An 18,633-nucleotide genomic window follows, 5' to 3' on the forward strand; every position below is an offset into this window, starting at 1 on the left:
GTATAGTGTATATTAATATAGGTTTTACCATATATTATACCATTTGAAGAGTTCCTGCTGCTCGTTATTTATTGAAAAACAATTAAAGCAATTAAAATATGTATCCACCTATTACAATATACAAAATCAAAATACTTAAAAATAATAAATAATTGTTACAATAGGTAACAATACAATAGGTTAATACAATTTTTGACTGAAATTAAAATTAGTATAGTAGATATATTCTAGTACATACAATTTTAAATTCTTTATTTGTATTTTATACTATAATATAATAGGTGGTACATTTATTTGTTATTAATAATAATCAAAAACTATAACAAACAATTTAAATAAATAAGTAACAAGTACATGCATAATTTACAGATTAGTAAATAATAATAAAGAAAAAAAAATCATTTAAGAAAATCTTAGGTAGAAATCAAGCTTTACTCTAATCTGATAAATAGCCAATAGCCATTTATAAATTAGCGCAATTTAAGTTTATCGCAACACCTATCGATCGTATCTACTGTACGCTGCTGACAAAAATCCGTCTCGATTATTATAAATATCCTTGTGTATGAAGGATGATCATCCCTACGCGTGATAACCGCTTCATCATCTTTACCTTTAAACGTATTACCTTAACTGTGTACTTACCTCATTACCTTGGCTTTATCAGTTATTAATCATTAATCGTTTCGGTTTATGTCATGTTAGACGTCCAAGAACCGTATGCCGTAGCAGTGCTCATGCAAAACGACCTGGTGCTGATCGACCTTCTCAGTTCGGGATACCCGTGTTTCGAGAACCCACATCCGATGGACATTCATGAGTCTCCTGTTTCGTGCGTCCATTACATCGCTGATTGTCCGTCGGACCTCATACCAGCGTTCTATTCAGTTGGTTCGAGATCCGCATCCAAACGGACCGGCTACAGCGAAAATAAGTGGCCTATTGCTGGCGGCGAGTGGAGCCCGACGTCTTGTAGCTACAACGAGATTATTCTCACTGGGTGAGTAGTCCAGGCATAAAAATGTTATTACAATGCATAGGTACCTATATTGTTTATTTTAGTGATAAATTCCCTTACATTTGTATAATTCGCTCGCCAACAGTATTTGAAGTTTGTTGTACATGTTACCACCGTTGTACTTACCATTAGTCTTTATTAATATAACATTTTGTACTTTTTTGTACGTATTAAATGTATATTGCGAACGTATACTTGAATAATGTTGGAAAAAATATTTAATTAATTTTATCGATTTTATATAAGTACGTAAAAAACAATAGAAGAAAGACTAACCTATTGTTGTCTTTTTAAACTCTAAAGAAATTAAAAAAAGCTCCGAGAAATCGTTCGTATTTTAAAAGAGCTAAATAAAAATCAAAAAATCTAAAGAGCCAATATCGATTGACATTATTGCAAAGGATATATACATTTATAATATTATACAGTTTAAAAATTATAGTTTTTACATCGTTTTATCATATTATATATTTCATTTTTGTGCCGGAGTATAATACTTAAAAATAACTCTTATAATTATTAATGTATAAATAGATTTCACACCGACTTTACTATTAGATTATAATATACAACATTAGAGAGTTGTTATAACACGAATATCCTGAAAATTAACAATCTAAGCATTAGTTATTCTCTAAAAATCATTATATTATAATATTATAATATTAATTATTTATTTATTAAACACATTTTTATTTATCTTTTGGTGTTATAAAGCAATACATTAATTGAGACTTATGATATCTCGATTTTTTCCCACGAAAATAAACGGCCAAGTAATCCGATTATCCATGGTTATTTCAGCTACTGTTTTGATTATTTTAGAACGATTCAATAACAAAATGAGCTTATCGGATTCCCCAAATATTTAAAGAATGTCTAATAAAATGGTTTTGCTTAGTACCGTGAAAAAAATTTTGCAATAAGTGGACCGTGTTTAATGAAAAGAGCAAAATTCACGAAATGTTTAAATTACATTATAAAACTTAATAATATTAATAATAATATCATGTTTAGAAGTTTGTGTAGAAAGTTCAACAGTTCGTGACAATATCCGTGAGAGGAATAGATTGACAAATTAAAATACATTTTAAATTATTATTCTACCAAGTCGCTGGTGGACGCGAATGAATTAGCACTTTTTAATAGCTTTTAAACCGTTTGCTTATGGTATTGCATTTAAAGATGATTTTTATTAATAAATGTCAAATTTCTTTTGTAACTGATATAATTTCATGCATATACATCATTATAACATAAATCTATCGTCGTGACTTAAGTGTATAAATCATAATAATATCTATATTCTGTATCAATATTACTCACATTATTTGAGTTTTTACCGTATACCAATAGCAGCTAATGTGTTTACGATTGAACCATTACAGGCACACAGACGGTAGCGTTCGATTTTGGGACGCAAGTGCCGGCAGTCTACAAGTACTATACAAATTAAAAACTGCCAAAGTGTTTGAAAAGGCAAGGTCAAAGTCACCAGAAGGCGGTGACGAAGATCAATTTTCCGTGCAACTGTTGTCGTTCTGTCCGGAGAGCAGAAAATTAGCCGTTGCGGGCATCTCGTCGTATGTTGTGCTATTCAAATTCCGCAAACTTGAGTCCACGTTTGAAACCACGGTAATATAACATCACCATTTTAGTAATTTATAATAACATACATATCCTAATATGAATATACGATACGATACAGAAGTAACCCGGTTTTATAATACATACGTTATACCTACCTACTTATTAAGTACCTAAAATATACTTAGGTCTTAGGCTGGCCTACATTATAATATTATTTAGATACCAAAAACGTTTTTAAATATGAATCGTGCTTATTAATCGTTCTTCTATAAGTATACAAAATTATTAAGTCTTTTTTAATCACTCATTTACTATCTTAATATATAAACCATAAATACTGTACGGTATTGCGGATCATCAGCTAAACACAGAAGTACTAAACTATAGCGAGTGTACATTATATATTATGTTTGCTTGAAGAATATATACAATGTATACAAAGCTAATAGGGTAGAGAATATATACTATATGCAAATAAGGAAAGACCTGAACCGGATATTTGTATAAAGCTATATATCAGATTTAAGTGCAATAACTCTGTTATGTAGTGTATTGTTTATATACGCGTTGTTATGTATGGTAGATATATCGCTTAGTATAACCTCAAAAAGCGTCGAGAATAATGATTTATATATATACATAATCAGTATCTATGCATTACTAAAACATATTTTATTCTTTGACTCTTCAAATAGTTCATATTGATACTTTTTATGTAAGTTGTTGAACATTTCAAGAGATTTCTGATGCGTGAACAAATTATTATATTATGAATATAAGAAGTACAATAATTGTACACAGTCCTATATTTCAAAATTTCTTGGTAAACATTATTAATTAAAATACTATATTGATCTTAATATTAAAAAATAATCCATTAAAATAATATTATATTATATTACATCAGAATACTAGTTGATTTTGTTAAAGAGACTACTTAAAATTGAATAAACTAACATAAACAGTAACCAGTCGAGTAAAACATATTATAGATACTACACGTCTTTAACGTCTTATATTTAAATGTTATTTAATAATTATTCAGCTTTAGTTATTTTTAATTAAAATTAAAATTAAATGTTAACAATACCTTTGTATAATTTAATGACGTATTATATTTATTTTAGAGCAAGGTAAACAATTACACATGCATTTTGTATCAGTAAACTCTAATTTAAATAAATTATATGTATTTTACTAATGAAAAAAATACTGGCATTGTTTCGATAGTAATAGTAATAGTAATCTTTTTATCTTTTTATCTTTTTAATATACATGAAATAATGCATTTAAATAAACCCTAGTTTCACTACCTGAATTAATTTCAAAAAACTTAATTTATTTGTAGGCAATACTAAGAATAATTTTTATTTTAAAAGTTTATATTATAGGAATAATTGTTAGATATTTATAATATACCATACACTTTACTAGAGCATTTGGCTTAATTACGTTATTATGAGAATTTTTTTTTTAAATGTCTATATACTATCTTATTGTGTTATTTACAAAATATTAAACACATAGTTAATCATAATTTTGTAATAATAATGGAAAACTTTGAAGTAGGTAGGTACTACCACACTTTTAATATTCTATAAATTATTTTATTGAACACTTGACGTATCGTTAATTAACATTTATTATGATGAAATCAATGATGAATTCATATTAAACTTTATTTACATAATTTCATTTCTATGAATGAATCAAATATGGTTATTATAAAAAGTAATAAGGACGTAAATATTCGTTAACTTAAAAAAAAAACATCTATAACAAATTATTTTTCCAAAGTGATAATAGACACTATACTTTCTATAATATAATAAAACAGCCTTGTTAAAATACATTGTTATACAGGGTGATTTACCAAGTATGATTACCCCCATTTTTTTTATTTAATAGTTATTTTATTCAAATTCCGATTTTTAGAATTTTTAAATATACTTAAATATCATATACTCAAATTCTTGAAATATTTTGTATTGGTACTTAAGAAGTATTGATAGAATATTTTGTTTTTAAAACGAATTTTTATTTTTTCTATACATTTTTTGTTAATTATATAATTATTTTAAAAATGTTATCTACCTAATTCATAATTCAAAAGATTACTTTCTTCGTTATTAAAATGTTTATTCTTGTCCGTATTTTTTTTTTTCACAAGTATAAAATATATATAATATTGAGCTTAGTATTTATTTATTTATTTTAACTCATTATAATACAAAATTACAAACACAATTGATTAATTAAAAAAATACTCCTTTAAATTTTGATTTTGACGAATCAATATTTCAAAATAATTATCTACTAAATAATATATATTTTACTTTTATTTTAAAAATGACAAAAATCAGGTTTTGAATAGCTGCAATGCAAATGCAGTTACTGCATTATTAAAAAAAAAAAGGTATGAGCATGCTTATTAAATCACTCAATGTATAGTAATAATTTTCCATTCTACAAATTTTTTTTGTTTATTGATTTTTCTATAAAAATCAATTCAATAAATTACAAATTACAAATTTTAATTTAAAAATGCATATTTGCATCATTCAATGTAATATATATATATATATCGATTAACAAAACAAAATAATAATTAAATAATTAATTCTTTTTTTATATTATTACTAAATTGTCATACACTTAACGTTCATTGATTGTAAAACTTAAAAAAAAATAAAAAATAGTCTTAATATTATCTTGCCATTTAAGTTAATTTAAAATGTTATTAATATAATTTAAAGCAGCTTTTAAATTCAGATATAATAATTACTACATTAATTCAACCATAATAATTATTTAATCATGGATTTAAATTTTTAACCATTGTTTTATGAATCTATAATACTCATTTTACTTTCTTTTTAAAAAAAATAATTATCAAACACCGTGAAAATAATACCTAATATATTATATACATAGTTTTTTATAAATTCAATTGGATTTTAACATAAGCAATTTTATCTCAGATCCGAAAGAGATAAATAAAATATTAATATAGCCCAAACAAACGTTGACTTTTTCCCCTCGACTATTATAATAATACGTGTTGGTAATAAATAATCACGTACGACCCAGACACAGTTCGTTGGTCGACTATAGAATGCCGATTTCCATCAGTTGGAGTATTGTATTGATCTCTGTAATATCATGATCCGCGATGTGAATAATAATCATAATAACATGTAAAACCGTGACATTTTCGCACGCTAACAGAATATAAACTATAATAATTAGTGCCTGAATTTGCAGAATGCTCTATAAAAAAATCAACAAATAATCTTAAAACGATAAATGCATTTGCAACAATTATGTTTCTATGTATGTTATTTAAATATTGATGAATAGTACGATAACCCGATGATTAAGACAATGTCAAAACTATTCCGTCTTATTGCAGAATCAGGTCGATTATTATTGGACTCAGACTCGAGTGAAAAAAATATAGTGCTATTACGTGATGTAATAATATAAAAAATATTAATTTTTATATTTAAAACTAGATCACGTTTCAATTTTATTTTTATATTCTTTAATCACCAGAGAAAGGAAAAAAATGTTTTAAAAACAAAATCAATAACTCCAAAAACGCCATAAAAAGTTCCGGCACTAAAATCGAATGTATATCGAGTCTGTTCCATTAAAACATAAAATATATATGCAAATTCAGGCTCTGATGATGATAATTTTATGTATTAAGAGCTACGATACACCAACATTAACCGTCATGATTTGTGTGATGCATAACAAATTATTACAAAACTCGCGTTCGTAATCCGTCTACAGATTTAATATTTTAAACAAAAAATATTATTTTGGTATTATTTAACCGAAGGAGATCTTATGGAACGAACAAAACGAATTTTACCAATTGGTGGACGATTTTTGAATGTAATAGACCGATATTTTTTTAGATTTGTTTTAAACCACCCGTGGATTTTGCTTTTAAAATTGTCACAGTAGGATGATGTCTACGTCGTTAGAAAAGATATTGTCATCAAAAGGCCTCCTCTGTTGATGACACTATTAACCACAATCGCATAATATCGCCATCGTTGTGGTTGTGTTTTCCAGGCGCTCGAGATACCTATATACTCAGAGAGTCTGGACGAGGCCGCCGAGAGCTCGCCGGAAGAAGCGCCATCGAAACCGCCGGGCGCGTCCGACGATAGTACTGCGCTGGTCAGGGTCCGGACCGGGCCTCAGAAGAAACCACCCGGCTTCCAGGCATGCCTGGCGTGCGTGACACCTTCCATCAACGGAGAACCTCCTGGTCAAATTACCGCACTCACAATTAATTCATCGTACGGACTGTAAGTATCTATATTATATACTTCTCCCTACATAATATTATTATAGTGTTATCGCACTGCCCGAACTATAAGAGAGCGCGTAGTCTTTATTTGGCTATGGCGAGAAACCATAGATTAATTATTCGTACTTTCCCATAGTTATGATATTTAACTATTTTTTATTTAGAGCTTAAATTATTTTTATGAATATTCGATTCTAATATATATTTATCACATTTTGACAATCATTTGTAAAAATTACCTACAATAAATTATATATTGTTGATTTAAAAATTATGTATTATTTATTTATTTTATTATTTTTATTTAAATATAAGTTGTTATTATTTTATAGATACATTTAGAGAAGTAATTCATAAAAAATATTTGATGTAAATTTCTATGTGTATTTTTCTGGCTTATCTTTTTCGGCCGAATAGGGTGATGTTCAGTTAACCAGTGATGAACGCCATGGGAAAAATAATACGATCATATCGTTTGACTGACACCACTTAAAATGATCAGAGGTTGGGCGTTTTGACATTTAGGTCATATAATATTATATTTTATAATGGCCACGATGTAATTATAAATGTACTATATATCGGTGGTTAATATACACTGCAGATACGATAAATCGCATTGGATTTGTACTGCTGGGCGGGATAGGGTCGTAGAGTGAATAATCTAAAGAGCTTTATACGCCCTATAGCCATACTGCTAACATTTTGTGTGTACCGCTGCAACTGCAGACATAATGTATAGAGTGATTTGCCAAACATACACCACCCCCCCCCCCCCATTTTTCCTTTAATAATGAATTAATTCAAATTCTGGTTTTTAGAACTGTTAAATATCTTTAAAAGCTATACTTATAAATATTTAGATTTTTATACATGATATCCTGTAGTGATATAAATTCCTGTATTTTAAATGAGAACCTATTCTTTTATTTACTGTAAATTATGAAACAAATAAGTTTTATTTTCAACTTTCGTGTATCTATGTACGAATTTCAAAGAGTGATTTTTGAGTTAATAATAATAGCATATTGAGTCTCATTATTGAGTGTTATACACTAGTATACATAGACACACAGTCGATACATACATTTACCCTAGTCTTCGCGTGACTTCAATAAAAATGATGTAGGTGACAATAATATTACCTAATAAAGTACAGAAATATTCTAAAAAATTAACTAAACATTTATTTTCCAAATATTTAAAAAAAACCCTTTTTTAGGAATTTCCTGAATGGTTAATATTTCTGGTATATATAGTATTATAAGAACTATACTCGTTTGAATTTTATTTCACTCAACATTTTGAAAAAAATCATCTACTTAATGATTTATACAAAAAAGATTGGTTCGCATTAAAAAAAATACGTTTGTTTTGCTTTAGGAAATTCCTTAAACGATATAAATTATCTAAATAATTTCAGTTATAGACCTTTTAATACATTTATAATAAATTATAAAAAAAAAAATGGAGGGTAATCATTCTTGGATAATCACTCTATATAATATCGAAGTAAAAAATATAATAATATACACCAACATTTTATAATTACCCGTTTTCGACATAATTTGGTGATTCTTCTATCTTGTAAAACCAGGTATTATCTTACGAAATACAAGGAATTTTTAAATTACAAGATCAAATACTACTAGTCTTGGAAGAATGTAAAATATTATGTTCTTTAACTTTGAAAAAATAATAATTGAAAAATTCCTTGAATATCCTTTGATATCGCCTGGTTTACGATATACGTACTATTCTATGTTCCTATACCTATAATATTATGTCATCGCTTTTTGCAGGCTCGCCTACGGTCTGGATAATGGTATTGTGATAGTAGACTTTATACAAAAATGTGTTCTCCTAAACATCAGCACTGCCGATATGTACGGCAGTGCGGATCCATACCAAAGAGCTCCCAGGTCGCCGAAACGAACAACCGCTTTGAGCGAGACCAGCGACGGCGAACGATGCCGGTCTCCCAGTATCGATCAGGTAATATATTTTTGCTTCGATTCAATTTTACCATCTTGCACAAACAACAACAAATAAAATAAAGCGCACTGTATCGAAGAAAATGAATTATAGATAATATTTACTCAAGACATTCGATTCGAACGCAATTCCGTCTTAAAGAAAACATCAGATGTCTTCCTAATGTTATACCTATTATATCAATTTATGTACAATACACTTTACCGACTAGGTTTCAGGTCCGCTAGCTTTGACGTAATTTTCTAACAGGTGAACATTATATACCTGCGCGATATCACACTATACAGTATACACATATATATATGCATAAAATATATTATATTATTGCTATATAAAGTTTTCGAAATATCGTTCGAGCGTTCGAGGTTTTCTATATAGGTGTATACAGGGTAAACCTAAATACGTGTCGACAGATATTTAACACTAACATATGTAATACTATGTGATACATGATGATAGTAATAATACTACGTATAGTACTACGCGTGCCTAGTCGTCAAAATGCGTAAACTAGTCGTGAACAACTGTTATTTATATTATATAATATTCCTATAAATATTTTGTCGTATATAAACATTTTTATCTTTACGAAGTACACGGTTTTTACATAACATAAACAATTATTTGTGTATGATGACCCCTGCGCCCTGTATACTGACAGGTAGGACATTATCGTAGATTTATAATAATAATAATGATGAACACAACACACAGTCTTTTTTTTTATTTTATTATTATTATTATTTTGTTTTTGCTTAATCCATCATCATTAACGTCAAAACTGTCAATCATGATTGAACATTTTCGATTATCCGCATAGAACTATTTATTTTTACATAAAATTAATTTTGCACAAGGGCGGTTATAGTGTAATGCGAGACGAGTTAAGAATATCGATAAGAACATTATCGTCTAACAAGTTGTGATTAATTCGATTTTGTTTTAATACAAAGTCACCGCTTCTGGAAAACAAGTAGGAAATTTTCTTCTCGTGGGTTTCGGTATAATCTGCTTAAGAAGTGACAGGTTCACAATAAAGATTACTGCAAAAAAAAACATTCTAAATAATATACTGTATGGAAATTACAGTGAAATCTAAAACACACAAAGCTTTTAGCTCATATCATATTTATTATTTATATATTATAATATATACATAATATATATATATATGTAATAAATTATTCCACCTATACTAATATTTCGTCCATTTCTTACACTATAATATATTAAATGGCTCATCATTTAACTCGATATGCAATAAAATATTTTGTACTAATGCATTTCCATTTATGTTTCATTTTCAAATTACTTTAGCATTTCAAAATTCTACTCACGTATAATGCAAACTGCTCTATCCAAGTTTTAATCTCTGTGATTATAAAAAAATTTGTTTATAATAAATATTCTATATGAAAAAAAACTTCTTTATCCTATGCGAATCCTTAAATGTAATGTTTTCCAGAGTTTCATGTCAGAAATAATTTTTTTCACGAGTCTGTTCCCTTGAATTAATATTAAAAGTTTTGTAACCACCAATATTTTTTCATCTGTCTTTTTGTGTAAAAAATACATTAATTATTCAAACTTTTTAACTAAATTTTATGTGACACATTTTCTCAAAATTATGCTCATTTAGTATCCACTTATATTCGTCGGATTCCACAAATTAATTAAAATATAAAAATAATAAAAATAAAGTTTATTTTACTCATTTTCTTAGTCTTACATTGAACTGCTTTAAGACACATCTTATTTTATCAATAACATTTATTGAATGGTTTTGATACGATATAAAACGCTTTGTACTGATTGACAATATTCAACTAAAAAGTTTTGCATTATATTATTTATAATATATAAACCTTCTTTTTATAAAAATAAAAATATTTCTTAATTCGATAAATAAATAGAAATACACTTATAGTCTTTACATATAATTTAATAAATTTACAATAACTGAATTTAATGGTATTATAGTAATAAAAATGTATAAATAAAAAATAGTTAAGTGCTATCGAGAGAAAAACCTTAAACTTGAGAACAATTATTTTACATTTACAAATTAAAGAGATCAAATATTTCACTTCAATAGTTTGTGATGATATAGTTTAAATATTTATAGTGTACAATAAGAATAGCTAAATCAGATTAAATCTAAATAACACATATCACTGTTCACTAAAATCAGCTATAAAAACTTGAATTAAAATTACGTAGTAAGGATTTAATCGACCAGTAATTAAATCATGTAACCATTACGAGCTATGTGTGTTATAATAAAGTATTTAAACTAATAATCATAAAAACGCCTTTAAAATCGTTAACTATCTACACACAATATTAAATAACGGCGTAAAATAGCTAATAAATATTTACGATATATTGTGTATTTAATGTGTTCGTGACTAGTTCGAATTACAAATTAAATTTTGATTTATAGGCACTTTAAATTTGCTTTTCTTAACATTTCGAACCATTAACGGATACCAGTATTCCGTTGTATTTCACGCCCTATACTTATGAACCGTATGTGCATATTGACGAAATAATACCCATACACGACATTAATAATATTATATAATATACGATTTGCGATTGCGGGACACTAAATTTTTTTCTACCGATAAATCCAAGTACTCGCGAAAACGAAAATGAGGAACGTTTGGACGGGCGGGCTTCGCGAGTGTGTGTGCGGGGCGGGTGGTCGGGCGGCTAGTGTGAGTGGACGGACGGGAGTGGGTTATATGGTTTAATCGATCGACCTCCGCCCATCCGCCCACCATCCCGCCCGATCCGCTTAGACCAAATGAAACACGGTGGGATGTATAATATAATGGACACGCGACGTCGTTTTCCATCATTCGCGTCTATAACGCGATCGGTCGGACGCAGTTGAAAACTTTCCACATTTGAAGGGCCTCGAAGACGAAGCCGAGGAACTGGAAGAACTCAGCAAACTAGCCCTGAGCCCGGTGGGCGTTTACTCGACCCAGGTATCACCGAACCCCGCCAACTCGGATTGGCCGGACGACGCGACCGAGAGGGCGGAAGAGGCGCTCGTCCTAATACCAGCCGCCGCACCGGAACCCGAGGAACCGGCGGAACCGGGAGAACCGCCCCCGCAGGCGACGGTTAGTGCATCTTCGGAACCGGCTACGCCGGCGCCGGTCAAAGGGAACGGCCGCCGGACCAGTCACTCGTGGCGGGGCCTGAAGAAACAACTAAGTCGCGTCGATCTGAGACTGAAGAACACGTTCAACGCGACGCCAGCCAAGAACAAGGGGTCCACGTTCTACGGCAGCGGTGGTGGTGAACAACCGGAAACCGACGAAGTCGGGAACGTCGGCACTGTGTCCGCGACTACCACGACCACCACTACCACCACCGGTCTACCTCAAATCATAACCGAAACCGATGGTCAAGACCATCGGCCGGACGGTGGTGGCGCCCAGTCGACGGCTGGCGACCAGTCGGCCGCTTCGGCCGCGGCCACCAGGCCCACGGAGCTCAAGCTGTTCGACCGCGACGGCAAGCCCATTAAACCCCCACGGTCGACCAAAGAACACCGGAAACGGACGTCACTGGACAAGCAGGGCAACTTGACCGCGGGGTCGTCGCGAGACGCCCGACTCTTGTCCGTGCCCAACATCAAGTACAGCCAAAGGGACCCGAGAAATAACCGATCGAACAATCAAGCGTTCATCAACCTCATTAAACGACTAAGTAAGTGTTGATATACGAAACCGACAACAGCCCTGTAATAATAATAATAATAATAATTGTATGATGGTATGGTGTCGTTGTTGTTGTTGTTGTTGTTGTTGTTGAATTTGATATTTTGATGTTGTCGTTGTTGCTGTTGTCGTTTGAGCGCTGATTCTAGCGCATCTGTATTATGATCGACGTGACGCGAAAATCAATGGTTTTTACCCAAAACTGAGTGATCTTATAAACCTTTTCAAATAGATACGCACATAAAAAGCTATACTTACTTATTTCTCTTTCTCTTTCCGTTCACTCCAGTTAATCTGAACTTTTAAATCTCAGATAACTTATTTCCTAAGCGTACGAATTCACAGCTGCTGAGTCTGCACTATTCTACGATTACGATGAATTTACATCGACATATTGTGATCATCATCGTCTTCAAAACAAGCTCAGTTGTGGTAAAATCATTATAACCACTGAGGTTCATAATTCAGATGACCTATTGTCCGGCGTGTTATACGCAACTGTAACTACACACACTATCATCTATCAAACGAAATAAAAACACACAATTCGCTTTTATGTTTACAAATATATAGTCATCTACATATTTAATATTATATTATAAAATCAACATGATAAATAATATCGAGTTAATGTACACATAATATTATCTCATCCATGTTTCATTATATTGATTTATATACATCACAGACCCTCAGGTGGATTTTTTCAGGGTGCTGCATGTTTTTTTTTTTTAAATTTAATATATTACAATAAGTATATATAAACCATCACCATAAATTGGAATCATCTTTATAATATAAGTAACAATCTTTATATTTTAATCGTACAGTAATAATTATCATTTAACTAACACTATTTAATACAATATTATTATAAATCTATGCACACTAATGAACAAAATATTTGAAAATATTATACCTAAAGACGCATAAAATAAATACTACATGATATTGTGTCGAGTTGAGTTATTGTGAAGAGGATGAGCGTAAGAAGAGATTTGTAACAAACTTTGTAATCAATTTTAATACATTTCGATGTATTTTGTTGGTATATTTCGTTATAACATTATCACACTCAACGTATAACGTGTCAATTCAAGTTTTGTTCTTATACGGCTCATATACATTTATATACATAATTAATTTTCAATTTAAAATAACGAGTTTTCTTTATCGTCAAAGGATAGTGCTAATTCATCATGAGTAGAAACCACCAATATAGTGTAGTTTATGTCGAGATGTACTTAGCATACAATACAGCCATATTATTATATTTAGTATTTCACGATATTAAAATAGTAACGATGATGTTATGTTCCATATTTGGATAACAATTATTAAAATATAATAAAATTAAATATTACTATTTAGTACCTAATTATATGGAATCTTGATGGTAGACGATAGAATCATAATTTGAATCAGTTGGAAACCCAGTAGTATCAAATTTTTATTTTGCATAATTTATATTATAGTATATAATTTCCAACAATTTGTTGTTTTTTGCAAATACATATGATACATTATTACAATTAAATTGAAATTAATGGCCTGCAGTATATATATTATATATTAAATCAATTATAGAATATTATATATAATAAATTAGCGTTATCAGATGGCTTGTGATGTAATTTTCAGTAACATAATATTATTATTTCCTTCCTCATTTTGTTTATTTTAATAAAGTAAATTAAAGTGTAAGTAGAAGTCGTTAGTGAACATTTTTATCCTGTACAATAGTTAATTTAAAACGTTGCGCTTATTTATTAGTAAAATAAGATAAATATTTTTTACTATATTATCATTATTATTATTTTGTATTTTACACTTTTATTTATTTGTTGTTATTATGGTTATTGTTTTTTTTTTTTTTTTAATTTCCTTTATAAACGTCAAACTTAAATTTAATAGATAACATGCCATCCAGCTTCCACAGCAGACATTGACGTATCTATATTGATAAACAAAACTTTATTATATAATATATAACGTTAATGTGTTTCATATCGTGCGTAAAGTGATAAGTTTCGTATTTACCAATCTATTAAAACAGAAAGATTAACAATATGTTCAATGTACATTGTACATGAATATGTGTGTATATTATATAATGTGTTTGTTTTATTTTCTCGGATTGTGGGTGTTTTTATTTTTAGTACAGGTATAGATTGTTATGAAGTACTATATACATGTTTGATATAATTATATATATTTTTTTTTTTGTTATAATTTTTTTTAGAAAAAAAAAATTTATTTATTGGTAACAGTTCGCTTTTCTTTAAAATTTAAAATTTTACTGTGTGATGTGTTCAAAATTAGTTAGATAGTAAAATGAATATATTTACTTATCTAAAACAAATCATGTTTGTTTTAAAAAATTCGTTTTAATATTTATATATAATATTTATATTTATGTATATATATATATAGATATATATATTATATATAAATATATAAATAAAAAATACATTAATTTATATACGTAGTTTTCATTGTAAATAACATTATTGTGCTCTGTAAATGTTTCAAGGAATTTAATGAGACGCGAGAGAGCTGCCCCGACCATAGACTTGGTATATATACCTTTTAAACCTCATGTCGTTTTATTATTTTTCATTTATTTATATTTTTTTTCTGTTTTGTTTGGTTCACTAAAAAAAATTTCCTTAAAGTTTAACCACTAACAACAATTTATTGTAAAAAATGATTGTCGTTGATGCGTATCTACGAATAATGGCAATTTTTTTTATCAATCGCATGGGTTATGGAAAGTTTTTTTTTTTATTATTTAAAGTATATTAAATATTTTGTTGGTTGGCCAACAGTGTAAATATATATTTATTTATATATGTATACAATAATAGTGTACGTACACGAATTTCTGAATGTCACTTCATACCCGTCGTGTAAACATATTACGTAAAAAGCCATGAACACAATTTGGCACATCATAACAATATAATACACGAGCCCATGCTGTAAAATTATTTGCTTAAGTTCAGAAATTCTGTATCGACGTGCTATACTATATTATATAACCGTTGTTATTACTATATCTAAGCTGGTTTTCAAATTTGCCTAAGCTCAATGTAACGATTATTATAAGTTGGCCTAAACTTTCCAAAATGTACAAAACGTAATACAATAGTATTATACATAATAATATTAGCTTGGTTATACATACATACGTATATATATTATATTTTTAGTTCGGTATGACAGTATAAGTTTTTTTTTTATTACGTACGCACACACTTACGTTATATGGCAGGTACATTTAAATATTATATTGGTTTGGGTCATCTGATGAAATAAAAGTGACACAAACTAATGATTTTAAATTATCTACACATATAAGTGTAAACATTTGTATATAACGCGTGTATATATACAACTATAATATTACAGCTATATTATACTTTAATAATTCACTTTATGTATTATATGTTCGTTTTTCTTCTACAAGCAAACGTATATTAAAATTGTATTTTATATTTACGATTTGAACGGCCATGTTGTTGCATATTATTTTTATAAGCTTTATCAAGTAACACAATTCTAACTTCTACAACACGCGTGGAACACGCCAAACCGAACGTAGACAAATATTTACATTTTTCTTTACTCAGCGCCAAACACGCGTCATATTCGCTATATACTATACCTACACCCAAATATACATATATACGGAGCACACACTTTTGTGACTTGGTCCGTCTTTGTATAATATGTATTATTATACATAAAACGTTTATATTATCTATATGTTATCGTTTCTCCGGAACACTGAAAAAGTATCGGCTGAATCATTCAACGTGTTTTTCTCGCTAATCACGCCTAGAATATATTATACAAAGTGATTGAAAAGTCTTCATCAAATCTAAAAATTTCGTGTTTATTAAAAAAAAAAAAAAAGATAACAGGTGTAGAGAGAAGTAAAAAATTTTCTTAAAATTAATAAATTTGTATAAATGTCCAATATGACCCCCAATACTAGTCCCCCGGCATACATCTTGCGTTATTTTTAATCAGTATTTCAACAGTTGATTGACGAAATAGTTTGTTAGTTTGTTTTTCATTTTAAAAAAACGCTTTCAAAAGATATGTTTATCAGCAACAAAAAAACTTGATCATCTTATTTTTATAATGGTATTGTGTTTTATAGATTATTTACCTGTAATTAACCTAACCGTTATATTGCCGAGTTATGTAAATCCGTATTCGGATGAAGACTTTTAAATCACAGTGGATTATACTGCGCGAATATACACACATAAAAACGAACAACAAAATCGCATAGAAGGCCATAATTGTACGACTTTATATAATGCTATAATATGTATACACGGCAATAATACGTTTTACGGAGTTGTCGAGTCTCGCCTGCAATGTCCATAACTTGTTAGGTCAAATGCATTCTTCGGGGAGGAACAAACTAATTAAAAACACCTAAACTAAAATATAAATTCATATTTTTTGATGGCCCATAAATCAAATTACACACCGCGCACTGCATGACCGGCGTATAAATATTCATCAGTGTTGTAGGCGATAACGACCCCGGACGCGCAAGAGCTTTCAGTGTATATATCATAATAAGACGTCAGTCCAGCACTGGTTATTGTGGGATTTTTAATGCGCTTTTGAAAACATCCTCTCGGTACGCGGTAAATATGATATAATATTATTATGTTATAGTGCCACATACCATACTGACCATTTCTCGTGTATATCAAATTGTATAAATATATATGCATTTTGTGTTACTGCTATTTTATTTTTTCCAAACTCATAATAAAAGCTGAAAAGTTTTAACACAACTCTACGCGTGTGCACTTTATGCGTATTTTAATAAATCAGGACTAATATAATTTACAAGATAACGAACAAAATGCATTTTAACGGGAATAAAATCAATAAAAGTATCTCAAAAACGCGCACAAATATAATATTTTCCGAATATCGTTAGTCAATGAATTACAAAATATCGTTTTTGAGTGGATTGACGTCTGTCTGTAATATCGATACAAATTACATACAATTTCACTATTTCAAATTCACGACTTTTCAATATTTTTGAGTGGATCCAAAGTATAAAAATAATTTTATAATCTTCTATAAAATGCTAAAAAAATGAATGAATAGTATGATTATAAATTGACAGTTAATTATGCAACAACCAATAGTAATACTATCCGTACCAATAAAATTGAAAATATTTAACTTTCGATAGAAGTTTAATCATATATATTGGGATTTTATAACTTTTTAAAGGAGATATACCTTCCTTTCTATCATAAAAATTCACTGAAAATTATAAAACTGCATATTATAATATGATATGTATTTTACGAATGATACTGTAAAAATATCAATAAATTTATTATTTATTATTTTTAATATATTGTTAAAACATACTATCAATTCGTTAAATAATTATAAAACATGTACCTAGATGTTTCTATTGCTTTATTATATAAGACATATTATAAGTAAATATGAAAATGTATTAACATTTTCATTTCGACAGCTTAACCTATTTTTCGGTTCGTCTGACCATATTTTAAATTTAATTTCTCGTTTTTAGATTATTATCGTCGTCTATAATGCATGATGTCATTTACAGTTACTATACGTTTTTATTATCTTTTTCACGCTATCGTTTAAAGGGTTAAAAATTATGTTTCACTTAAAACTATTTGAGTAAAACGGAAAACCCATCTCAAGGCACAAGTAACGCATTACTACAGTATAAATCTGTTTTTCATTTAACATATGTGTGCGAGCTCATTTTTTTCATTTTGAAATCCATAATATAATATTTATTATATATATGAAATACGGTAGGTATAATGTATATATGAACACAACCTCGGGCAACAATTCAAAAATGAAAACAGACGTATAAGTAAATATAATAATGAATAAATTATCAAGGGACTAACAGTTTTTGTGGATTCCGT

The 18,633-nt window shown here is 29.0% G+C and overlaps 1 protein-coding gene across 5 annotated transcripts in view; it reads left to right on the top strand.

Moving 5' to 3' along the window:
* Nucleotides 1-18,633, top strand: part of LOC114131356 (syntaxin-binding protein 5) — a 126,263-nt gene that overhangs the window by 83,028 nt on the left and 24,602 nt on the right. For 2 of the 5 annotated variants that reach the window (XM_027996551.2, XM_027996559.2), the window contains exons 9-13: nucleotides 706-1,000; nucleotides 2,407-2,653; nucleotides 6,695-6,933; nucleotides 8,738-8,930; nucleotides 11,849-12,656. In XM_027996551.2, coding sequence (XP_027852352.2) covers nucleotides 706-1,000; nucleotides 2,407-2,653; nucleotides 6,695-6,933; nucleotides 8,738-8,930; nucleotides 11,849-12,656 — 1,782 coding nt within the window. Of the gene's footprint in view, nucleotides 1-705; nucleotides 1,001-2,406; nucleotides 2,654-6,694; nucleotides 6,934-8,737; nucleotides 8,931-11,848; nucleotides 12,657-15,200; nucleotides 15,244-18,633 lie in introns of all 5 variants that reach the window. The other 3 variants (XM_050202778.1, XM_050202779.1, XM_027996566.2) reach the window with 2 other exon arrangements.

The sequence above is a fragment of the Aphis gossypii genome, chromosome 3, assembly GCF_020184175.1.
Source record: "Aphis gossypii isolate Hap1 chromosome 3, ASM2018417v2, whole genome shotgun sequence".
NCBI classification, from domain to species: domain Eukaryota; kingdom Metazoa; phylum Arthropoda; class Insecta; order Hemiptera; family Aphididae; genus Aphis; species Aphis gossypii.